The sequence below is a fragment of the Vespa velutina genome, chromosome 25 (genome assembly GCF_912470025.1).
Source record: "Vespa velutina chromosome 25, iVesVel2.1, whole genome shotgun sequence".
Lineage (NCBI taxonomy): Eukaryota > Metazoa > Arthropoda > Insecta > Hymenoptera > Vespidae > Vespa > Vespa velutina.
The window spans coordinates 1,891,702-1,918,720 of record NC_062212.1 but is presented as its reverse complement, the minus strand read 5'-3'; the positions used below and the strand labels follow the sequence as shown (position 1 = coordinate 1,918,720).

General features: G+C 25.9%; 1 protein-coding gene across 5 annotated transcripts; it reads left to right on the top strand.

Moving 5' to 3' along the window:
• Positions 1-419: 419 nt before the first annotated feature.
• On the top strand, positions 420-27,019 carry LOC124957376 (odorant receptor 10a-like). 5 transcript variants are annotated; one of them, XM_047514369.1, is made up of 8 exons: positions 420-529; positions 2,015-2,462; positions 3,392-3,677; positions 4,466-4,565; positions 4,671-4,781; positions 5,401-5,556; positions 26,646-26,731; positions 26,875-27,019. In XM_047514369.1, exons 1-7 carry the CDS (start codon positions 512-514, stop codon positions 26,694-26,696), a joined length of 1,170 nt encoding a protein of 389 aa, XP_047370325.1. In that variant the 5' UTR covers positions 420-511; the 3' UTR covers positions 26,697-26,731; positions 26,875-27,019. The 5 variants fall into 5 exon arrangements, with proteins under 5 accessions (XP_047370325.1, XP_047370327.1, XP_047370324.1 ...); XM_047514371.1 differs by lacking the exons at positions 26,646-26,731; positions 26,875-27,019 and adding exons at positions 5,695-5,780; positions 5,944-6,128 and having other exon boundaries at positions 3,536-3,677; XM_047514368.1 differs by lacking the exons at positions 26,646-26,731; positions 26,875-27,019 and adding exons at positions 5,695-5,780; positions 5,944-6,128.

Sequence of the window (27,019 nt, the reverse complement as noted above, 5' to 3'; positions counted from 1 at the left end):
TTCTGTAAACGTTCGAAAAAGGACGTTCCATCTATTAAAAAAGAAAAAAAACGACACAGGCCGAAGTTAGACACAATGTAGGTAAGATAATTGCAATGCAAGGAAACAAAAAAAAAAGGAAAAGAAATGAAGAACGAAACGAAACGACGAACAATCAAAAAAAACTTTCGGAAAGTTTAGAAAATTGAAAAGAAAAAAATATCAGAGGTTGTTATAAATCATCACCCTCCACCCACGAAACCCTCAAACTCTCATTCGTTCCTGCCTTTTACCCCCACTCTCAAGAACTTACATCCCCCTCCACCCATGCAAAAGCTACAAGACTTTTCATTCTCGAATTTATTCTCTAACCTTCGAACATTAGTCGACTCGAATTCGATTGATACGTTGTTGTCTCGTACATCCAATAACAATCGTTCATTAACGAAGGAATAAAAAAAAGAAAAATTACGACGAATTCGAAAAGAAAGGATTGTTTAAGTTCACGATACTCACGTGATCCACATCAGGGATGTATCCAGAGGAACGGGTGATCACTCATTCGTTGTTCTAACAAAAAATTTTTTTTGTTAATATTTTCATATCTTTGTTACGTTATGCGAGTGTGTCGAGGGAGGTGTTAGATCAAATGTTAACAAGTGATTTTTTGAGAGAGAAAAAAAGAAAAGAACGAGGAAATTGTGGAAAACTAATAAAAGTCGTTCACCACGACGTTTAGTGATTTTCGTGGAGAATTTTTTTTTCTTCTTATCAAATTATATGCAAGAAGAACAGGGAATAATTCATAGAAGAAACTTTTCTATCGTAACGTAAAAAGTTTTAATGATACGAGTGGAAAATATTCGTTCGAAGTGCATTAAAATGCAATTTTTGGATTTTTAAAGTCAATCAGTTTGTGTATGGGAGTGAATGTATCTGCATTCACGTGTATATGTGACTACCATAAAGCTATAAAAAGAAAAAAATTAGGAAATATTGATGAAGCTCTATTACAGAGATAATTGTTAAATAAATAAATCATAGGGTGCACTCATTTAAAGAAAGTTTTCTCGATCGGTGTTTAGAAGTTACATAGTTTTCTTTCCTTTATATATGGTCCTCGCTAGTAATGGTGAATATGTGTTCTAAAATTTATTTTTTTTTTTTATCGTTTCTTTTCTGCTTATCAGTTTTCTTGTTCTTTTTTCGATTAAATAAGATTACAGAAGGCTATGTGTGGCCGTATATACACATGTGCATTTTTGTCTTTGTCAAATTGATTTTAAAAAATAATTTTCTTTTTTAAGTCAATTATAAAAAAATCTCTAGTCGTCTTTTGTTAAGTGAATCAACGAATGACGTGTTGTTTTTTTCTTCCATCCGTATTTTGAAAAATATATTTACAATTCATTACTATTCATATGTTATACTAAAGAAAAATAAATTAATGAAGTATGAAAATTTTTTATAAGCCGAATCGTAATGAATAACAGTTTTTTCTGTATTTCTTTCATTTAAGATATAAGTATTATTAAAATATATTAAAATATATTAAAATATATTAAAAAATAATAAAAGATATAAATATCTTAAATTGAAAATTTATATTGAAGGATAGATTAAAATTTTCTTAATTTTTTTTTTTTTGTTATACGAGATAGTAATGAAAAATATGTAGAAAAAATTTAATTAATAATTAATACTTCAAGGAAGCAAAATAGTTAGTTAATAAGATAATTGAAAATAATACAAAATACAAAATAAATGGAAACATATGCAAAAATAATATTTTGGTTTCGTAGTAATCGACTAATTTAAAAGGACCAAAACGAAACAAAAAATATAGTGCAATAAAAATTCAATTTATCAATTACTCTTGAGAAAGTTAAACGATTTAATTAACTTAAATAATTGATTAAAAGAAAGCAAAACTTGAAACAAAAAAATAAATAAAAAGAAATAAAGGATGTAAAGAAAAAGAAAAAGAAAAAGAAAAAGAAAAAGAATATAAGAAATAAGAAAATCTTCATTTTAGGAGCTTGACTTTCGCGGTACCAGCAAAGTGATAGATTTGAACAAACGTACGTTAAATTGCGCGGGAATTTGGCCAGAAAGGATTCACGAGCCGGTTTTCATTTTTTTCTCCGTTTACTTGGCCGTACATTGTACAATGGGAGTCGTCTCGATTACCGATAACATGTCGGACATGGAATATATTATCGGTTGCATAGAAGAGAACATGTTCAATTTTATGACTCTATTGAAGATATGCATATGCAGAATGAAAAGCAATTCTCTGGCCGAATTTTTAAAGGAGATCAAAGTCGATCTTATTCCAGGAAGATACAAAACCGACGAGGAAAAGATTGCTTTTTTAAATTATAACAATTTTAGTCTAAAGTTCGTTAAGATCACTATAGTATCATGCGTCACAGCCGCTACGCTTTATTATCTGTCCGTTTTAGCTACCAACATTGAAATGGGTAAATTTTTTTATAATTAAATTGAAATAATATTTGACTAATGGATTTTTTTTATTTTTCTCTTTTTCATTTATTTATTATACGTCGTATAATAATTTTTCTCTTTTACATTTGACTATCTATTTATTTATTTATTTTTATCATTTCGATCAGTAATTTTTCTAAATGTTCTTCAATTATTTTCCTTTTCTTTTTATTTACCATCTTCTTTTTTATATTCCTGAATAATTTTTATTGTAACGACTGTCGACGTTTATTGTTTTAATTTTTAGTGAATATATTTTAAATATTCTAATTTATTTCAATTATATATAATTGTATAATTTTTTATTTCAAATTATTATAGTATTATAATTTCGTAAATTTAAAATACTTTATTTTAATATATATTGAAATATATATATGTTGATTTATCTTGTTTCTAATAATTTTCCTTTTTTTTTATATCTTTTACATTAAATATATGTTATCTTTAACATAAGATAGTTGGTATAATTATATATCGGGTGTCCGAAATAGAAACCTTAGAAATTTTAATCACTTAAAATAAATTTTTAATATTATTTTTATTTCAAATATTTGAAAAAATATTTAATAATATTGTACGATTTAAATATAATTTTTATAGAAAAATATTGAATATCCTTATATTTTTCGTTAAGAATAATATTCATAAGATGAAAAAAGAAATTATAACTAAAATTATTTTTTTTTTTTTTTGCTAAAAACAATTACAAATAATATTATAAGAAATTATAATATTATTGTATCGAGAAAAATCTAAAATTGAATTTACAGATTTCGTTTCTTATTAGTTAAAATTGAGAAATTAAATTTTTTCTATAGTTATCGTTTAATATGAAAAAAAAAAAAAAAAATGTTTCTAATAAAATGAAATCTTTCCTTTATAATTGTTTTGTTACTTACAGTCGTTGCAAATTCATCTTACGGTTACGTATTGCCATACAAAAGTCGTCCGCTGATCGAACCGACAAATCTGATAATCTACGTTTTTCTTTGTCTATATCAATTTTTAATAGTACTAATTATAATCTTCGGTTACGTCGGAACAGATTGTCTATTAATCAGTTTGGTACTCCACGTCAGCGGTGTTTTCTCTGCACTTTCCTGCAAAGTAAAACACGTTTTGGACAAACCGGAGAATCGCAGACGTCGAATAAAGAAATTAATTTTGAAACATATGCGTCTAGTACGGTAATGATAATAATAATAATGGCAAAAATAACAACAACAATAATAATAATAATAATAATAACAATAATAATATTAATAATAATAATAATGAAGATGATAACGATGGTAATGATAATATATATTAATGACATATATGTATTATTATATTAACATGACTATGTATACGAGAATATCATCAAATAATATTTTATATTTATGTTTATATATATATATATATGCATATATATATATATATATATATCTCTGTGTATGTATATATATAATGAATACAGTGAATAATACATTAAATAGAAGGAATAGAAGAAAATAACAATAACAGTAATTATTATTATTATTACTATTATATTTTATTATAATATGTATATTTATATATTATAATATAATATAATATTAATTACTATACAATATGTATATTTATATATTATAATATAATATAATATTAATTACTATATAATATAATAATTATATATTATTATAATATGTATATTATAATAATTACAATAATAATATCAGTAATAATAATAATAATTTTAAATTTATTAAATAAATATATTAAATATATTGTATTATAATTTTACATGATAACGAATATAATAAAAATAAGAGAACTTTTATATATATATACATATATATATATATATATATATATGTATATATATTTATGTATGTAAATATACAATATTCATCTACGTATATATAAAAAATATATTATATATGGATATATACAATATATTTGTATACATATGTATATATATATATACATATACTACATATGTAGAATGTTTTAGATTAGCTGAATCTTTGGAAAGTGATTTCAACATACTGATTTTACAACAATTATTGGGAAGTACAATTCATCTTTGTCTTCTCGGTTACGATGGTCTCGTTGTAAGTATAAAATACAAATTATGTTAAGTTCTTTTTGTGATTCTTTTTTTTTCTAAAAAATGTTTCTTAAACAAAATTTGATTAAATTGTTATTATTATTTTCAGAGTACATCAGCAGGCCAGGAAGCAAAGTTAATTGCTTTTGGCATAACCGCAGGTTGTGTTTTAAGCACGCTATTGGCTTATTGCTATATCGGAGAGTGTCTTATTAATGAAGTACGTAAATTATCTCAGTTGCACGCAATTTAGTCATTTTATGCTACTAGTAGAATGATATCGTTCCACAAACTTTCAAATAAAGAAATGCACACACACATACACCTAAACATTAATTATATATTTTTTATAATTCATTTACATTTATTTCTATTTGTTTATAGCTATTTATTTTTCTCTATTATTTTTTATATTTTAATTTCATATATAATATTTTCATATATCTTTTTTTGATACATTATTTATTATATTTATTTATTATTATTTTCTAATTACATTTATTTGTTATTACTTTTTTAGAACAATTTTTTTTATATTAAAAATCAATGCGTATATATATGTATGTATTCGCACAGATTTATATTATATTATACATATTAAATTCATATAATTTATAAATTATATGTATTGTGTCGCAAAAATTTGACATCACATTTGAGAACTTCTGGAATTCATGACTTCAAAAGCATGGAAAATAATTTTTTTCTCCTTTTTTTCTCTTATTATAATTCTGATTGAACTGTCATGGTTTCCAGTTCCAGCCCCCACCCCTTCCCTGACGCAAATAATTGATAATTTTTATTACAGATTAATAAATGTTTAAAAACGTATTTTATAGAGTACATCCTTTGGTGAATCAATTTATCACTGCAAATGGTACAACATATCACAAGAGGAGATTAAATTAATGCACATTTGTATGATGCGATCGTCAAAACAAATGCAACTGACCGTCGGCAAATTCTTCGCGTTGTCGTTGACTACATTCACAGATGTGAGTAAAAATTAAATTTTTTCTCTTTTTTTCATTTTTTCCTTTCCTTTTTTCAACATAAATATACGTATATATATTTATATAATCTTCTGAATCATCATTAATATCATTTATTCATACGTTCTCGTACGTTTTTAGGTTATCAAGACATCAATGGCGTATTTATCTGTACTTCGAACGTTTATGTAAAAAGAACGAAAACAAAAAAATACTACAGAGGAAAGGTAAAAAAAAAAAAAAACAATAAAGAACTTTAAGTATTAGATTTAAATTAAAAAAAAAAAAAAAAAGAAAAAAAATGAAAAAAAGAGAGGGTATCTTATCAAAAAAATAAAATTGATTAAATAATCGATGTTACGTTTCTTTATTTCTATTATTTAATTTCAGAAGAAGAAACTGACTGTTATTTATCTAAATGGTAGTATTAAAAATATGTTATTTTAACTTCTTTACAATATCGTAATCTCGTGTACTGTGCGTCCGTGATTGCGATAAAAAAAACAAACTGAAGGTTGTAGCGAAAAAAAGAGAAATCGAAAGAACAAAGATAAGAGAAAGAAAAAGAATGAGATGGAAAGGAATATAAAAATTATTTCATTATTTAATTTATATTAATTATTATTAAATTGTATTATTATAAAAATGTGAATGAAAGTGTCATTCTGGAGGAAAAAAGAAATAAAATAAAATAAAATAAAATAAAGTTTAACATTATGTATGGAGATATCAATCGATGATTATTTCTTTTCTGATTCTTTTTTTTTTTTATGTAAAAAATCGAAGAAGTAATGAAGACTCAATAGGATAACATACATCTCCTAATTCTTTCTAATTTGTTGCCTTCTTTTTTAATTTACATTTTTTGTTGTATTTTTCTTTTTTTTTTTTGTTTAATTATTTTCAGATCAAACCATTCGAGATCGTCGACGTTTTTTTACTTCACTAGAGACACTTCGCGATAGGAGATGTATGGCCATTGAGAAAAAGTTACGTTCGATTTCTCTGTTCGTAAATCATTCAGAAAACTCAACTGTTTAAAGTGAACATTCATTGTTTATTATTTATTAATTATTATACCTTCGTAAAAGCTGTGTCCATGATAGTATCTGTATTCATTATACCCGTTTTAAATTTGGTACTAATCCTAGTCCTAGTAAATGTGTCACTATACGCAAACATTTGTCTAATAAGTAATGGTTCCAGCTCACATGAGCTGATTCACGAAATAATGGCTAAGAAACATTTATCCTCTCTGTCTCTCTCTCTCTCTCTCTCTCTCTCTCTCACTCTCTTTCTCTCTCCCTCGCTCTCTCTGTCCGTAGATTTTGAAGCGTACATACGTCCTTTAGGAGTCTAAGAGTTACTATAAAAAAAAACAAGAAGAGAAATTTCAGAGATGTCTAAACTGATCGCAGGACTTATCTCGTAAAATAAGACAGGGACCAACATTATTAAAAAAATAAAATAGAATAAAAAAGAAAATTTCGTAATTGTTTAAATTAATGACAATACATATCGTAGCATAAATTGGTAATGTCCAATATTATATAAAAACATTTCAAAATTGTCTAATTTTTCATTATACGTTCGATGAAACACTATTATCAACAAAAAAAAACAAAAAAAATGGAAATGTCTTAAAATTGTCTGGACTGTTCACACAACTTGTCGTAACATAAACTGGCGATCACGATTATAAAAACAAATTCAGAATCCTCTAAATGGATCCTAAAATTTACAATAGCGATCTACATTGTAAAACAAAACGGAAATGAAAATACAAAATAGTATAAACTAAACGCAAAATTTTTCTTACCGTGACCCCGTAAACTATACTGCTTTACCATATCATTGCACACGCTATACTAATGCTTGCACATACTTTTCCCTATAATGCATATGCCTCTTCGTACGATCATTAAATTCTTACGTTTAAAACACGTCTCTTCGTTCTGTAAACGTTCGGAAAAGGACGTTCCATCTATTAAAAAAGAAAAAAAAAAGACACTGAGAGAAGTTAGACTCAATGTAGGTAAGATAATTGCAATGCAAGGAAACAAAAAAAAAATGGAAGAGAAAAGAAGAACGAAACGAAACGACGAACAATCAAAAAAAAAGTTTCGGAAAGTTTCGAATATTAAAAAGAAAAAAATATCCTAGGTTATTATAAATCATCACCCTCCACCCACGAAACTCTTAAACTCTCATTCGTTCCTGCCTTTTACCCCCACACTCCATAACTTACATCCCCCTCCACTCAATCAATGCAAAAGCTATACGACCTTTCATTCTCGAATTTATTCTCTAACCTTCGAATATTAGTCGACTCGAATTCGATTGATACGTTGTTATCACGCACATCCAATAACAATCGTTCATTAACGAAAGAATAAAAAAAAGAAAAATTACGACGAATTCGAAAAGGAAGGATTGGTTAAGTATACGATACTCTCGTGATCCACATCAGGGATGTATCCAGTGGAACCGGTGATCACTCATTCGGTGTCCTAACAAAAATTTCTTTTTGTTAATATTTTTATATCTTCGTCACGTTGTGCGAGTGTGTTAAGGGAGGTGTTAGATCAAATGTTAACAAGTGATTTTTTGAGAGAGATAAAAGAAAAGAATGTGGAAATTGTGAAAAGAATACAAATTTTTCGCCACGATAATTAGTGATCTTCGTGGATAATTTCTTTTTCTTCTTATCAAATTATATACAAGAAGAACAGCGAATAATTTATAGAAAAAACTTTTCTATCGTACCGTAAAAAGTTTTAATGATCCGAGTGGAAAATGTTCGCCTGAAGTGCATTAAAATGCAATTAATCGATTTTTAAAATCAATCAGTTTGTGTATGGTAGTGAATATATCTCCACTCACGTCTATGTGTGACTACCATAAATCTATGAAGGGAAAAAAATTAGGAAATTTTGATGAAGCTCTATTACAGAGATAATTGTTAAATAAATAAATCATAGGGTGCACTCATTTAAAGAAAGTTTTCTCGATCGTTGTTTAGAAGTTACATAGTTTTCTTTCCTTTATATGTGGTCCTCGCTAGCAATGGTGAATATGTGTTTTAAAATTTATTTTTTTTTTTTATCATTTCTTTTCTACTTATCAGTTTTCTTGTTCTTTTCTCGATCAAGTAAGATTACACAAAACTACGTGTGGCCGTATATACGCGTGTGTGTTTTCGTTTTTGTCAAATTGGTTTTAAAAAATAATTTTCTTTTTTAAGTAAATTATAAAAAATCACGGATCGTTTTTTGCTTAGTGAATCAACAAATGACGTGTTGTTCTTTTCTTCCATCCGTATTTTGAAAAATATATTTACAATTTTTTACTATTCATATGTTACAGTAAAGAAAAACAAATTAAAGAATCATAAAAATTTTTTATATGACGAATCGTAATAAATGACATTTTTTTCTGTATTTCTTTTATTTATATTAAAAGATATAAATATCTTATATTGGAAATTTATATTGAAGGATAGATTAAAATTTTTTTACTTTTTTTTTTTTTTGTTATACGAAATAGTAATGAAAAAAAAAAACAGAAATTAATGAAAAATATCCAAGAAAAATTCAATTAATCATTAGACCTCACAGAAGCAAAATATTTAATTAGACGACAGAAAAAAATAAAAAATGCATAATAAGATGGAAAGATATGCAAAAATAAAATTTCGGTTTCGGAGTAATTGATTAATTTAAAAAGACTAAAATGATACAATAAAAATTCAATTAATCAATAACTCTCGAGTAAGCTAAACGATTTAATTAACTTAATTACTTGATTAATAGAAAGAAAAACTAGGAACCAAGAAATAAATAAAAAAAAATAAAGGATGTAAAGAAAAAGAAAAAGGAAACGAGAAAGAATAAGAGAAATAAGAAAATCTTCGTTTTAGGAACTTGATACCAGCTTTCACGGTACCAGGAAGGTATTAGATTTGAACAAACGTGCTTTAAAGATCGCGGGCGTTTGGCCAGAAAGGGTTAACGAGCCGGTTTTCATGTTTTTCGCTGTTTACTTGACCCTATATTGTGTTATGGGAATCATCTCAATTATTGAAAACATGTCGGATGTGGAATATGTTATTGCTTGCTTAGAAGTGATCTTATATAATTTTATGACGCTATTGAAGATATGCATATGCAGAATAAAAAGCAATCCGTTGGCCGAATTTTTACAGGAGATCAAAGTCGATCTTGTTCCAGAAAAATATAAAACCGATGAGGAAAAGATTGCTTTTTTAAATTATAACAGTTTTAGTCTAAAGCTCGTTAAGTTCAGTTTAGCAACAAGCACCACATCCACTTCTGTGTATTTCCTGTCGGTTATATCATCCAACATTGAAATGGGTAAATGTTTTTATAATTAAATCGAAATCATTTGAATAATTGATTTTTTTTTTGATTTCCTCTTTTTCATTTATTTACTTTGCGACGTATTTTCTTTTCTTTTACATTCGATTACTTATTAATTTATTTATTTTTTATCATTTGGATCAGTAATTTTTGTTCTTCAGCTACTGTCCTTTTCTTTTTATTTATCATCTTCTATCTTATATTCGTGAATAATTTTTATTGTAACGACTGTCAAATTTTATTATTTTAATTTTTAGTGAATATATTCTAAATATTTTAATTTATTTCGATTATATATAATTGTATAATTTTTTATTTCAATTTATTATATTATTATAATTTTCTAAATTTAAAATACTTTATTTTAATATATATTGATATATATTTTTATGTTGATTTTTCTTGTTTCTAATAGTTTTCCATTTTTTCTATATCTTTTATATTAAATATATGCTATCTTTAACATAAGATAGTTAGTATAATTATATATCGTGTGTCCGAAATAAAATCGTTAGAAATTTTAACATATACATAACATAAAATAAATTTTTAATATTATTTTTATTTCAAATATTAAAAGAAGAAATTAATATTATTGTACGTTTTGAAAATATTTTTTATAGAACAATATTGAATATCCTTATATTTTTCGTTAAGAATAATGTTCATAAGTTAGAAAAAGAAATTATAACTAAAATTATTTTTTTTTTGTTAAAAACAATTACAAATAATATTATAAGAAATTATAATATTATTATATCGAGAAAAATCTACAATTGATTTTACAGATTTCATTACTTTTCAATAAAAATTGAGTAATTAAATTTTTTCTGTGGTTATAGTTTAATAAAGAAAAAAAAAAAAAGTTTCTAATAAAATAATATCTTTCTTCTATAATGGTTTTCTTACTTACAGTCTTTCCAAATTCATCTTACGGATGCGTATTGCCATACAAAACTCCTCCGCTAATCGAACCGACAAATCTGACAATCTACGCTTTTCTTTGTGTATATCAATTTTTAATAATACTAATTATAATCTTCGGTTACGTCGGAACTGATTGTCTAATAATCAGTTTGGTACTCCACGTCAGCGGTGTTATCTCTGCACTTTCCTGCAAAGTAAAACACGTTTTGAACAATCCGAAGAATCGTAAACGGAGAATAAAAAAGTTAATTTTGAGACACATACGTCTATTAAGGTAATAATAATAAATAATAGCAACAACAACAAAAACAATAATAATAATATTATTGATAATGAGGCGGATGATGATGATAATAATAATAATACCAATAATAATGAATAAAATAATTAAAAGAATATATTAATGAAATTTACAAAATAAATATATGCATATATATAAATATGTAAATATATATATATATATATATATATATATATATATATACATATATATATGTATACATATACTATGTAGAATATTTCAGGTTAGCTGATTCTTTGGAAAGTGAATTCAACCTACTAATTTTACAACAATTAATGGGAAGTACCCTTCATCTTTGTTTTCTTGGTTACGACGTGCTCGTTGTAAATTTAACATATACATTTCGTTATTGCTTATTTCTAGAAAATATTTTTTAGAAAATATTAGATTTAATTATTATTATTTCCAGTGTTTGTCGACAGGAGATCAAAGAAAGTTAATCGCTTTTGTCATAATTTCATGTCGTGTTTTAAGCACGCTATTAGCTTATTGCTATATCGGAGAGTGTCTTATTAATGAAGTACGTAAATTATCTCAGTTGCACGCAATTAAGTCATTTTATACTACTAATACAATGATATCGTTTCATACTGTCAAATAAAGAAACACACACGCACATACACATAATCATTAATTACTTATTTTTTATAATTCATTTACATTTATTTCTATTTGTTTATAGCTATTTATTTTTCTCTATTATTTTTTATATTTCAATTTCATATATAATATTTTCATATATTTTTTTGATACATTATTTATTATATTTATTTATTGTTATTTTCTAATTACATTTATTTGTTATTACTTTTTTAGAACAATTTTTTTTATATTAAAAATCAATGTGTATATATATGTATATATTTGCACAGATTTATATTATATTATACATACTAAATTCATATAATTTATAAATTATATGTATTGTGTCGCAAAAATTTGACATCACATTTGAGAACTTCTGTAATTCATGACTTCAAAAGCATGGAAAATAATTTTTTTCTCCTTTTTTTCTCTTTTTATAATTCTGGTTGAACTGTCATGATTTTCAGTTCCAGCCCCCACCCATTCCCTGACGCAAATAATTGATTATTTTTATTACAGATTAATAAATGTTTAAAAACATATTTTACAGAGTACATCCTTTGGTGAATCGTTTTATCACTGCAAATGGTACAACATATCGCAGGAGGAGATTAAATTAATGCACTTTTGTATGATGCGATCGGCAAAACAAACGCACCTGACCGTAGGCAAATTTTTCGTCTTGTCGTTGACGACATTCACAGATGTGAGTAAAAATTAATTTTTTTTTCTTTTTTTCATTTTCTTCTGTCCTTCTTCCAACATAAATACATGTATATATATATTTATGTAATCTTCTGAATCATCATTAATATCCTTTATTCATACCTCCTCATACGTTTTTAGGTTGTGAAGGCATCAATGGCGTATTTATCCGTACTTCGATCGTTTATGTAGAAAGAAAGTTAACAAAAGAATACTAAAGAGGAAAGGTTAAAAAAAAAACAATAGAGAACTTAAAGTGTTAAATTCAAATTGAAAAAAAGGAAAATGAAAAATAGATAGGGTATCTTATCAAAGAAATAAAATTGATTAAATAAACGATGTTACGTTCCTTTATTTCAAACATTTAATTTTAGAAGAAATAACACATTGTTATTGATCGAAATCATAGTATTAAAAATATTTTATTTTACCTTATTTACAATCTCGTTATTTCGACTGTGCGTCCGAGCTTGCGATAAAAAACGAACTGAGCGTCGTTGCGAAAAATAGAATAATAGAAAGAGCACAGATAACGAAAAGAGAAAAAATGAGAAGAAAGGAAATACAAAAATAATTTTATTATTGAAATTATATTAATTATTATTAAATTATATTATTATAAAAATGTGGATGACAACGTTGTGAAATGCTTCTAGAGAAAAAAAATTAAATAAAATAAGATAAGTTTTAACATTATGTATGGAGATATCGGTTGAAGACTATTTTCTTTTCTGTTTCCTTTTTTTTTAATGTAACAAGTCGAAGAAGTATTGAAGACTCAAGAGGATAACATATATCGCTATTCCTTTTAATCCGTTACCTTCTTTTTTATTTTCCATTTTTTATTGTTCTTTTTTTTTATTTGATTATTTTCAGATCAAACCATTCGAGATCGTGAACGTTTTTCTACTTCACGAGAAATACTTCTCGATCAATGTTGTATGGCCATTGAGAAATAGTTACGTTAAATTTGCAATATATGCCATTTCTTGCTTGATACAAATCACAGTGGCGTATATCAATTTGTACGATATAATAGACGACATTTATCTCATGGTACAGAATCTTTTGGAAACATTAGTGCCGAGTTTGTCATTCTTAAGGATAATAATTATTCGTTTTCATCCCATTTTGGTTACATTGATCATCACTATCAAGAACGAAATCGTTAATGACGAAGGATACATAGAAAACAACGAGGAACGTTCGGGTTTATTACCGTTACAATCACATATAGAACACATTGTCGAAAATCGCATCGACAACTTCAACATAACGACGATGTAAACTATTCCCAAATCTAAAATTTTTAAAAATAAAATTTTCGTCATTACTTCCATATATATATACATATATGGAAAAAAAGAGAAAAGAGGTATCATTCATATAAAGAGAACTGAACTGCAAAATAAAACAAGTAAAATGAATAACTTATCCGATTAATTGAGTTTACATTGATATTGTAAAATTATTAGATATATTAAAATTTGAGTGCTAATTTCAGTTCTATCAATTTCAGATGATGCGCTTCCATTCCGACGTATCTTACCGATCCCTTCGATTTCGCTGATCATAGATCTTTCAGAATACTCAATTGCTTAAAGTGAACGTTCATTGTTTATTATTTATTAATTATTATATCTTCTTACAAGCTGTATCCATGTAGAACCTGTATTCATTATATCTGTGTAACTGATCCTAATCATCACGAAATAATATCTGAGACACATTTAACCTCTCTCTCTCGCTCTTCCTGTCCGTAGATCTTGAAGAATACATACGTCCATTAAGTGTCTAAGAGTTACTATAAAGAAGAAAAGAGAAAAAAGAGAAGAGAAATTTCAGAAATGTCTAAACTGATCGCAGAATTTATCCCATAACATAACACGGGGGACAACATTATTAAAAAAAATAAAATGGAATAAAAAAAAAATTGCGAAATCGTTTAAATCAATAACAATACTTACCGTAGCATAAATTGGTATTGTCCAGTATTATATAAAAACATTTCAAAATTTTCTAATCATTAATTAAACTTTCGACGATACACTATTATATACAAAAAAAGAAAAAATGGAAATGTCTTTAAATCGACTGTACTGTTCACGCTATATATCGTAATATAAATTGGCGATCATGATTATAAAAAAAAATTCAGAATCCTCTAAATGGATCGTAAAATTTACTATAGCGATCTACATTTTAAAACAAAACGTAAATGGAAATATAAAATAGTGTAAACTAAACGCAAAACTTTCCTTAGGGTGAACTGTAAACTACACTGCTTTACCATATCATTCCATACGCTATACTAATACTTGCACATAGTTTTCCCTATAATACATATGCCTCTTCGTACGATCATTAAATTCTTACGTTTAAAGCACGTCTCTTCGTTCTGTAAACGTTCGGAAAAGGACGTTCCATCTATTAAAAGAGAAAAAAAAAAAGACACTGAGAGAAGTTAGACTCAATGTAGGTAAGATAATTGCAATGCAAGGAAAAAAAAATAGAAAAGAAAAGAAGAACGAAACGAAACGAAAGAAGAATCAAAAAGAAGTTTCGGAAAGTTTCGAAATTAAAAGAGAAAAAAAATCCTAGGTTATTATAAACCATCACCCACCACCCATGAAGCTCTTATTCGTTCCTGCATTTTATCCCCACTCTTTACAACTTACATCCCCCTCTACCCATCCAATGCAAAAGTTATACGACCTTTCATTCTCGAATTTATTCTTTAACCTTCGAACATAAGTCGACTCGAATTCTATTGATACGTTATTGTTTCCTACATACAATAACAATCGTTTATTAACTATGGAATAAAAAAAAAGAAAAATTACGACGATTTCGAAAAGGAAGGATTGGTTAAGTACACGATACTCCCGTGATCCACATCAGGGATGTATCCAGAGGAACGGGTGATCATTCATTCGGTGTCCTAACAAAAATTTTTTTTTGTTAATATTTTCATGTCTTCGTTACGTTATGCGAGTGTATTGAGGGAGGTGTTAGATCAAATGTTAACAAGTGATTTTTTGAGAGAGAGAGAGAGGAAAATGAGAAAAATGAGGAAATTGTGAAAAACGAATAAAAATCGTTCACCACGACGTTTAGTGATTTTCATGGATAATATTTTTTTTTTTTTTTCTTATCATATTATATATCAGGGGAATAGCGAAAAATTCATAGAAAAAAGTTTCCTATCGTATCGTAAAAAGTTTTAATGATTCGAGTGGTAAATGTTCGTCTGAAGTGCATTAAAATGCAATTAATCGATTTATAAAATCAATCAGTTTGTGTATGGGAGTGAATGTATCTCCGCTCACGTCTATATGTGACTATCATAAATCTATAAAGAGAAAAAAATTAGGAAATATTAATGAAGCTCTATAACAAAGATAATTGTTAAATAAATAATTCATAGGGTGCACTCATTTAAAGAAAGTTTTCTCGATCGGTGTTTAGAACTTACATAGTTTTCTTTACTTTATGTGTCGTCCTTGCTAGCAATGGTGAATATATGTTCTAAAATTTATTTTTTCTTCTCCCTTTCTTTTCTGCTTAACAGTTTTCTTGTTCTTTTTTCGATCAAGTAGAATTACAGAAAAATACGTGTGGCCGTGTATACGCGTGTGTGTTTTTGTTTTTATCGAATTGATTTTAAAAAATGATTTTTTTTTTTTTTTGTAAATCATAAAAAATCACGAGTCGTTTTTTCCTAAGTGAATCAACAAATGACGTGTTGTTTTTTTCTTCTATTCGTATTTTGAAAAGTATATTTACAATTTTTTACCATTCATATGTTATAGTAAAGAAAAACAAATTAATGAATTATGGCAATTTTTTATGAGGCGAATCGTAATAAATGACATTTTTTTTTCTGTATTTCTATCATTTATATTAAAATATATAAGAATCTTATATCGAAAATGTGTACTGAAGTATACATTAAAATTTTTTTATTTTTTTTTTAATTATATGAATTAGTAATGAAAACAAAAGAAAGGAAGCAAATGAAAAATACGCAAGCAAAATTTAATTAATCATTATACTTCAAGGAGGCAAAATAGTTACTTAATTGGATAATTGAAAAACAATAAAAAATGCATAATAGATGGAAAGATATGCAAAAAGAAAATTTCGATTTCGTAGTAATTGACTAATATAAAAAGACCAAAATGAAACAAAAAAGAATAATGCAATAAAAATTCAATTAATCAATAACTCTCGAGTAAGCTAAACGATTTAATGAACTTAATTAATAGATTAAAAAAAAAAAAAAAAAAAAAAAAAGAACAAGAAACAAAAACATAATTAAAACGAAATAAAAGAGAAGTAAAGGAACTAGAAAAAAAAAAAAAAGCAGAATAAGAAAAATAAGAAAATCTTCGTTTTAGGAGTTTAACTTTCATGATACCAGTAAGGTAATAGAGTTGAACAAACGTGCGTTAAATTGCGCGGGAATTTGGCCAGAAAGTGTTAACGAGCCAGTTTTCATTTTTTTCTTTGTTTACTTGACCGTATATTGTATATTGGGAGTCATCTCGATTACTGATCACATATCGGATGTGGAATATGTTATTGCTTGGTTAGAACCGTACATGTACAATGTTATGACGCTATTGAAGATATGCATATGCAGATTGAAAAGCAATCCGTTGGCCGAAATGTTAAAAGAGATCAAAATCGATTTTACTCCAGAACAATACAAAACCGATGAGGAAAAGATTGCTTTTTTAAGTTATAACAATTTTAGTCTAAAGCTCGTTAAGTTCAGTTTAGGATCAAGCACCGCATCCACTACTGTCTATTTTCTATCCGTTTTAGCAGCTAACTTTCAAATAGGTAAATTTTTTTTATAATTAAATCGAAATCATATTTGAATAATGCATTTTTCTTCTTTTTCTCTTTTTCATTTATTTATTTTACGTCGTATAATAATTTCTTGTTTTTTTTTTTTTACACTCAACTACTAATTCATTTATTTATTTTTTATCATTTGAATCAGTAATTTTTGTAAATGTTCTTCCTTTTCTTTTTATATATCATCTTCTTTTATATATTCGTGAATAATCTTTATTGTAATGACTGTCGACGTTTATTATTTTAATTTTTAGTGAATATATTTTAAATATTCTAATTTATTTCGATTATATATAATTATATAATTTTTTATTTCAATTTATTATATTATTATAATTTTATAAACTTAAAATACTTTATTTTAATATATATTGAAATATATTTTTGTGTTTATTTTTCTTGTTTCTAATTGTTTTCCTTTTTTTTTTTTATATATCTTACATCAAATATATATTATCTTTAACAGAAGATAATTAGTATAATTATATATCGGGTGTCCGAAAAATAAACGTTAGAAATTTTAATCGTATAAAATAAATTTTTAATATTATTTTTATATCAAATTTTTGAAAAAATATTTAATAATATTGTACGATTTAAAAATATTTTTTATAGAAAAAAATTGAATATCCTTATATTTCTCGTTAAGAATAATATTTATAAGATGGAAAGAGAAATTATAACTAAAATTATTTTTTTTTTTTTTTTTTTTTTTTTTTTAAAAGCAATTACAAATAATATTATAAGAAATGATAATATTATTATATTGAGAAAAATCTAAAATTAATTTTACAGATTTCATTTCTTATTAGTTAAAATTCAGAAATTAAATTATTTCTATAATTATAGTTTAACAAAGAAAGAAAAAAAAAAAGTTTCTAATAAAATAAAATCTTTCCTTTATAATGGTTTTCTTACTTACAGCCGTTGCAAATTCATCTTACGGATGCTTACTTCCATTCAAATCTCCTCCGCTGGTGGAACCGACAAATCTGACAATTTTCGTATTTCTTTGTCTATATCAGTTTATAATAATACTAATTATAATCTTCGGTTATGTCGGAACTGATTGTCTATTCATCAGTTTGGTACTCCACGTCAGCGGTGTTTTCTCTGCACTTTCCTGCAAAGTAAAGCACGTTTTGGGCAATCCGGACAATCGTAAACGTCGAATAAAAATATTAATTATGAGACACATACGTCTATTACGGTGATAATAATAAATAATAACAACAACAACAAAAAACAACAATAATAATATTATTAATAATGTGGTTAATAATGATAATAATAATAATGATACCAATAATAATGAATAAAATATTTAAAAGAATATATTAATGAAATTTACAAAATAAATATATGCATATATATAAATATATAAATATTTATATATATATATATATATATATATAATATATATATTTATATATGTATACATATACTATGGAGAATGTTTCAGGTTAGCTGATTCTTTGGAAAGTGAATTCAACCTATTAATTTTACAACAATTAATAGGAAGTACACTTCATCTTTGTGTTCTTGGTTACGACTCGCTCCTTGTAAATTTCTAATATACATTTCGTTATTGCTTATTTCTAGAAAATATTTTTTAGAAAATATTAGATTAAATTATTATTATTTCCAGTCTATATCGGCAGGAGAGCAACACAAGTTACTCGCTTTTGTTATAATTGCATTTCGTGTTTTAACCACGCTATTGGCTTATTGCTATATCGGAGAGTGTCTTATTAATGAAGTACGTAAATTATCTCATTCGCATGCAATTAAGTCATTTTATGCTAGTAATACAATGATATCGTTTTAAACACTTTCAAATAAAGAAATGCACACACACATACACATAAACATTAATTATATATTTTTTATAATTCATTTACATTTATTTCTATTTGTTTATAGCTATTTATTTTTCTCTATTATTTTTTATATTTTAATTTCATATATAATATTTTCATATATTTTTTTGATACATTATTTATTATATTTATTTATTGTTATTTTCTAATTACATTTATTTGTCATTACTTTTTTAGAACAATTTTTTTTATATTAAAAATCAATGTGTATATATATGTATGTATTCGCACAGATTTATATTATATTATACATACTAAATTCATATAATTTATAAATTATATGTATTGTGTCGCAAGAATTTGACATCACATTTGAGAACTTCTGGAATTCATGACTTCAAAAGCATGGAAACAAATTTTTTTCTCCTTTTTTTCTCTTTTTATAATTCTGATTTAACTGTCATGGTTCCCAATTCCATTCACTACCCTTTCCCTGACGCGAATAATTGATAATTTTTATTACAGATTAATAAATGTTTAAAAACATATTTTACAGAGCACATCCTTTGGTGAATCATTTTATCACTGCAAATGGTACAACATAACGCAAGAAGAGATTAAGTTAATGCACATTTGTATGATGCGATCGTCGAAACAAATGGAACTGACAGTCGGCAAATTCTTCGTATTATCGTTGACTACATTCACAGATGTGAGTAAAAATTAAATTTTATTCCTTTTTTTCGTTTGTTCTGTCCTTTTTTCACCATAAATATATATATATATATATATATATATATATTTATATAATCTTTTTAATCATCATTAATATCCTTTATTCATACGTTCTCGTACGTTTTTAGGTTATCAAGACATCAATGGCTTATTTATCCGTACTTCGAACGTTTATGTAAATAGAATGATAACAAAAAATACTAAGGAGGAAAGGTAAAAAGAAACAATAGAGAACTCTTATTATTAGATTCAAATTGAAAAAAAAAAAAAAAAAAAACTGAAAAAAAGAAAGGGTATCTTATCAAAAAAATAAAATTAATTAAATAATCGATGTTACGTTTCATTATTTCAAATCTATAATTTAAGGAGAAAAAGCTCACTGTTATTGATCTAAATGATAGTATTAAAAATATTTTATTTTAATCTCGTGTAATATGCGTCCGTGCTTGGGATAAAAAACGAACTGAACGTCGTAGGGAAAGAATGAAAAATCAAAAGAACACAGACTTTTATTATTTAAATTATATTAATTATTATTAAATAATATTATTATAAAGAAGTGAATGACAACGTCGTGAAATTCATCTGTAGAAAAAAAAATTAAATAAACAAGGTAAATTTTAAAATTACGCATGGAGATATCGCTCGAAGTTCATTTTCTTTTCTGTTTCCTATTTTTAAATTTAACAAATCCAAGAAGTATTGAAGACTCAAGAGGATAACATATATCTCTATTCCTTTTAATCTGTTACCTTCTTTTTTATTTTCCATTTTTTGTTGTTCTTTTTTTTTTTATTTGATTATTTTCAGATCAAACCATTCAAGATCGTGAACGTTTTTCTACTTCACGAGAGATACATCGCGATCGGTGGTGTATGGCCATTGAGAAAAAGTTACGTTCGATTTCTCTGTTCGTAGATCATTCAGAAAATTCAACTACTTAAAATGAACATTCATTTATTATCATTTATTAATTATTATACCTTCTTAAAAGCTGTGTCCGTGTAGAATCTGTATTCATTATATCTATTTTACATGTGTCACTAATCCTATTCCTAGTAAATGTGTTACTATACGCAAACATTTGTCTAATAAGTAATGGTTCCAGCTCACATGAGCTGATTCACGATACAATGGCTGAGATACATTTCTGTTCTCTCTCTCTCTCTCTCTCTCTCTCTCTCTCCCACTTTATCTCTCTCTCGCTCTCCCTATCCGTAGATTTTGAAAAGTATATACGTCTATTAATAGTCTAAGAGTTATTATAAAAGAGAAAAAATTAAAAAAGAAAAGAGAAGTTTCAGAAATGTCTAAACTGATCGCAAAACTTATCCCGTAACATAAAACGACAAACAACATTATTCAAAAAATAAAATAGAATAAAAAAAAACATTGGAAAATGGTTTAAATTAATAACAATACTTACCGTAGCATAAATTGGAACTGTCCAGTATTATATAACAACATTTGAAAATTGTGCAATTCTTTCTTAAACTTTCAACGATATACCATTATCACCAAAAAAAAAAAGGAAGATATAGAAATGTCTTAAAATTGTCTGAACTGTTCACACTACATATCGTAACATAAATTGGCGATTACGATTATAAAAAAAAATTCAGAATCCTCTAAATGGATCGAAAAATTTACCATACCGATCGACATTTTAAAACAAAACGAAAATGAAAATACAAAACAGTATAAACTAAACGCAAAATTTTTCTTACCGTGAACCGTGAACTACACTGCTTTACCATATCATTGCACACGCTATACTAATGCTCGCGCATACTATTCCCTATAATACATATGCCTCTTCGAACGATCATTAAACTCTTACGTTTAAAACACGTCTCTTCGTTCTGTAAATGTTCGAAAAAGAACGTTCCGTCTATTAAAAAAAAAAAAAAAAGACACAGACCAAAGTTACACTCAATGCAGGTAAGATAATTGCAATGCAAGGAAACAAAAAAAAAAAGGAAAAACAAAGAAGAACGAAACGAAACGACGAAGAATCAAAAAGAAGTTTCGGAAAGTTTCGAAAATTACAAAGAAAAAAATATCCGAGGTTATTATAAACCATCACCCACCATCCACGAAACTCTCAAACTCTCATTCGTTCCTGCCTTTTACCCCCACTCTCCATAACTTACATCCCCCTCCACCCAACCATTGCAAAAACTACACGAGTTTTCATTCTCGAATTTATTCTCTAACCTTTGAACATTAGTCGACTCGAATTCGATTGATACGTTGTTGTCTCGTACACCCAATAACAATCGTTTAATAACGAAAATATAAAAAAAGAAAAATAACGAAGAATTCGAAAAGGAAGGATTGGTTAAGTTCACCATACTCACGTGATTCACATCAGGGATGAATCCAAAAGAATGGGTGATCACACATTCGTTGTTCTAAGAAAAATTTTCTTTTGTTAATATTTTCATGTCTTCGTCACGTTATGCGAGTGTGTTGAAGGAGATGTTAGATGAAATGTTAACAAGTGATTTTTTGAGAGAGAAAAAAGAGAAAAATGAGGAAATTGTGAAAAACGAATAAAAATTGTTCGCCATGTTGTTTAGTGATTTTCGTGGATAATTCTTTTTTTTTCTTCTTATCAAATTATATACAAGAAGAACAGCGAATAATTTATAGAAAAAACTTTTCTATCGTATCGTAAAAAGTTTTAATGATTCGAGTGGAAAATGTTCGTCCGAAGTGCATTAAAATGCAATTAATATATTTTTAAAATCAATCAATTTGTGTATGGGAGTGAATGCATCTCCGCTCACGTCTATATGTGACTACCATAAATCTATAAAGAGAAAACAAATACGAAATATTGATGAAGCTCTATTACAGAGATAATTGTTAAAGAAATAAATCATAGGGTGCACTCATTTAAAGAAAGTTTTCTCGATCGGTGTTTAGAACTTAAATAGTTTTCTTTCCTTTATATGTCGTCCTTCCTAGCAATGGTGAATATGTGTTCTAAAATTTATTTTTTTTTTCCCCCTTTCTTTTCTGGTTATCAGTTTTCTTGCTCTTTTTTTGATCGTGTGAGGTTACGGAGAAGTATAAAGTGTGGCCGTATATACGCGTGTGTGTTTTTCTTTTTGTCAAATTGATTTTAAAAGATAATTTTCTTTTTTAAGTAAATTATAAAAAATCACGAATCGTTTTTTGATAAGTGAATCAACAAATGATGTGTTGTTTTTGTTCCATCCGTATTTTGAAAAATATATTTACAATTTTTTACTATTCATATGTTATAGTAAAGAAAAACAAATTAATGAATTATGGCAATTTTTTATGAGGCGAATCGTAATAAATGACATTTTTTTTCTATATTTCTTTCAATTATATTAAAAGATATAAATATCTTATATTGAAAATTAATATTGAAGGATATATTAAAATTTTCATAATTTATTTTTTGTTATACGAAATAGTAATGAAAAAAAAAAAAAAAGAAGTAAATGAAAAATATGCAAGAAAAATTTAAATAATCATTATACTTCAAGGAAGCAAAATAGTTTCTTAATTAGATAATTGAAAGAAAATAAAAAATGCATTATGAATGGGAAGATATGCAAAAATAATATTTCGATTTCGTAGTAATTGGCTAATTTAAAAATAAACAAAATGAAACGAAAAAAATTATGCAATAAAAATTCAATTAATCAATAACTCTCGAGTAAGCTAAACGATTTAATTAACTTAATTAATTGATTAAAAGAAAGATAAACTAGAAATCAAGAGATAAATAAAAAGAAATAAAGGAGACGAGAAAGAATAAGAGAAATAAGAAAATCTTCGTTTTAGGAGCTCGACTTTCACGGTACCAGGAAGGTATTAGATTTGAACAAACGTGCTTTAAAGATAGCGGGAGTTTGGCCAGAAAGGGTTAACGAGCCGGTTTTCATTTTTTTCGCTGTTTACTTGACCCTATATTGTATAATGGGAGCCATCTCGATTGTTGAAAACATATCGGATGTGGAATATGTTATTGCTTGCTTAGAAGCGAACTTGTACAATTTTATGACGCTATTGAAGATATGCATATGCAGAATGAAAAGCAATCCGTTGGCTGAATTTTTACAGGAGATCAAAGTCGATCTTGTTCCAGAAAAATATAAAACCGATGAGGAAAAGATTGCTTTTTTAAATTATAACACTTTTAGTCTAAAGCTCGTTAAGTTCAGTTTAGCAACAAGCACCACATCCACTTCTGTATATTTTCTGTCCGTTGTAGCATCTAACATTGAAATAGGTAAATTTTTTTATAATTAAATCGAAATCATTTGAATAATGGATTATTTTTTGTTTTTCTCTTTTTCATTTATTTATTTTGCTACGTATTTTTTTTTTTCTTTTACATTCGCCTACTTATTTATTTATTTACTTTTTATCATTTCGATTCGTAATTTTTCTAAATGTTCTTCAACTATATTCCTTTTCTTTTTACTTATCATCTGCTTTTTTATATTCGTGAATAATTTTTATTGCAACGATAGTCAAATTTTATTGTTTTAATTTTTAGTGAATATATTTTAAATATTCTAATTTATTTCAATAATATATAATTGTATAATTTTTTATTTCAATTTATTATATTATTATAATTTTGTAAATTTAAAATACTTTACTTTAATATATATTGAAATATATTATTTTTATTTCAAATATTTCAAAAAATATTTAATAATATTGTACATTTTAAAAGTATTCTTTATGGAAAAATATTGAATATCCTTATATTTTTCGTTAAGAATAATGTTCATAAGATGGAAGAAGAAAAAATAACTAAAATTATTTTTTTTCTTGTTAAAAGCAATTACAAATAATATTATACAAAATTATAATATTATTATATCCAGAAAAATCTACAATTGATTTTGCGGATTTTATTTCTTATTAGTTAAAATTGAGAAATTAAATTCTTTCTATAGTTATAGTTTTATAAAGAAAGAAAAAAAAAAAAGTTTCTAATAAAATAAAATCTTCTTTTTTATAATGGTTTTCTTACTTACAGTCGTTCCAAATTCATCCTACGGATGCATATTTCCATATAAAACTCCACCGTTGATCGAACCGACAAATCTGACAATCTACGTTTTTCTTTGTCTATATCAATTTTTAATAATACTAATAATAATCTTCGGTTACGTTGGAACTGATTGTCTATTCATCAGTTTGGTACTCCACGTCAGCGGTGTTTTCTCCGCACTTTCCTGCAAAGTAAAGCACGTTTTGGAGAATCCGGATAATCGTAAACGTCGAATAAAAAAACTAATTTTGAGACACATACGTCTATTACGGTAATAATAATAAATAATAACGAAAACAACAAAAACAAGAATAATAATATTATTGATAATGAGGCGGAAGATGATGATAATAATAACAATACCAATAATAATGAATAAAATAATTAAAAGAATACATTAATGAAATTTATAAATTAAATATATGCATATATATATAAATATATATATATATATATATATATATATATATATATATATATATATATATATGTATACATATACTATGTAGAATATTTCAGGTTAGCTGATTCTTTGGAAAGTGAATTCAACCTACTAATTTTACAACAATTAATGGGAAGTACCCTTCATCTATGTCTTCTTGGTTACGACGCGCTCGTTGTAAATTTAACATATACATTTCGTTATTGCTTATTTCTAGAAAATATTTTTTAGAAAATATTAGATTAAATTATTATTATTTCCAGTGTATAGCGGCAGGAGAGCAAAGAAAGTTATTAGCTTTTGTCATAATTGCATGTCGTGTTTTGAGCACGTTATTACTTTATTCCTATATCGGAGAGTGTCTTATTAATGAAGTACGTAAATTATCTCAGTTGCACGCAATTAAGTCATTTTATACTACTAATACAATGATATCGTTTCATACTGTCAAATAAAGAAACACACAAGCACATACACATAATCATTAATTATTTATTTTTTAAAATTCATTTACATTTATTACTATTTGTTTATAGCTATTTATGTTTCTCTATTATATTTTATATTTTAATTTCATATATAATATTTTCCTATATTATTTTTTGATACATTATTTATTATATTTATTTATTCTTATTTTCTAATTACATTCTTTTGATATTATTTTTTTAGAACAATTTTTTTATATTTAAAAATCAATGTGTATATATATGTATATATTTGCACAGATTTATATTACATTATACATACTAAATTCATGTAATTTATGAATTATATGTATTGTGTCACAAAAAATTTGACATCACATTTGAGAACCTCTGGAATTCATGACTTCAGAGGCATATCTGGAAACAAATTCTTTTCTCCTTTTTTTCTCTTTATATAATTCTGATTTAACTGTCATGGTTTCCAGTGCCACTCACTACGCCTTACCTGACGCACATAATTGATAATTTTTATTACAGATTAATAAATGTTTAAAAACATATTTTACAGAGTACATCATTTGGTGAATCGTTTTATCACTGCAAATGGTACAACATATCGCAAGAGGAGATTAAATTAATGCACATTTGTATGATGCGATCGTCAAAACAAATGGAATTGACAGTCGGCAAATTCTTCGTATTGTCATTGACTACATTTACAGATGTGAGTAATAATAAAATGTTATTTCTTTTTTTCGTTTGTTCTGTCCTTTTTTCTGTCCTTTATTTATATATATATAATCTTCTAAATCATCATTAATATAATTTATTCATACTTTCTTGTATATTTTTAGGTTGTCAAGACATCAATGGCGTATTTATCCGTACTTCGAACGTTTATGTAAAAAGAACGGAAACAAAATATTATTACAGATGAAAGGTAAGAAAAAAACAATAAAGAACTTTAAGTGTTACATTTAAGATAAAAAAAAAAATTAAAAAAAGTAAGGGCATCTTATCAAATAAATAAAATTGATTAAATAATCGATGTTACGTTTCTTTACTTCAAATATTTAATTTCAGAAGAAAAAGTTCAATTTTATTGATCTAAATGGTAATATTATAAATATTTTATTTTTCTTTGTTTACAATCTCGTTATCTCGACTATGCGTCCGTACTTCGGATAAAAAACGAACTGAATGTCGTAGCGAAAAAAAGAAAAACCAA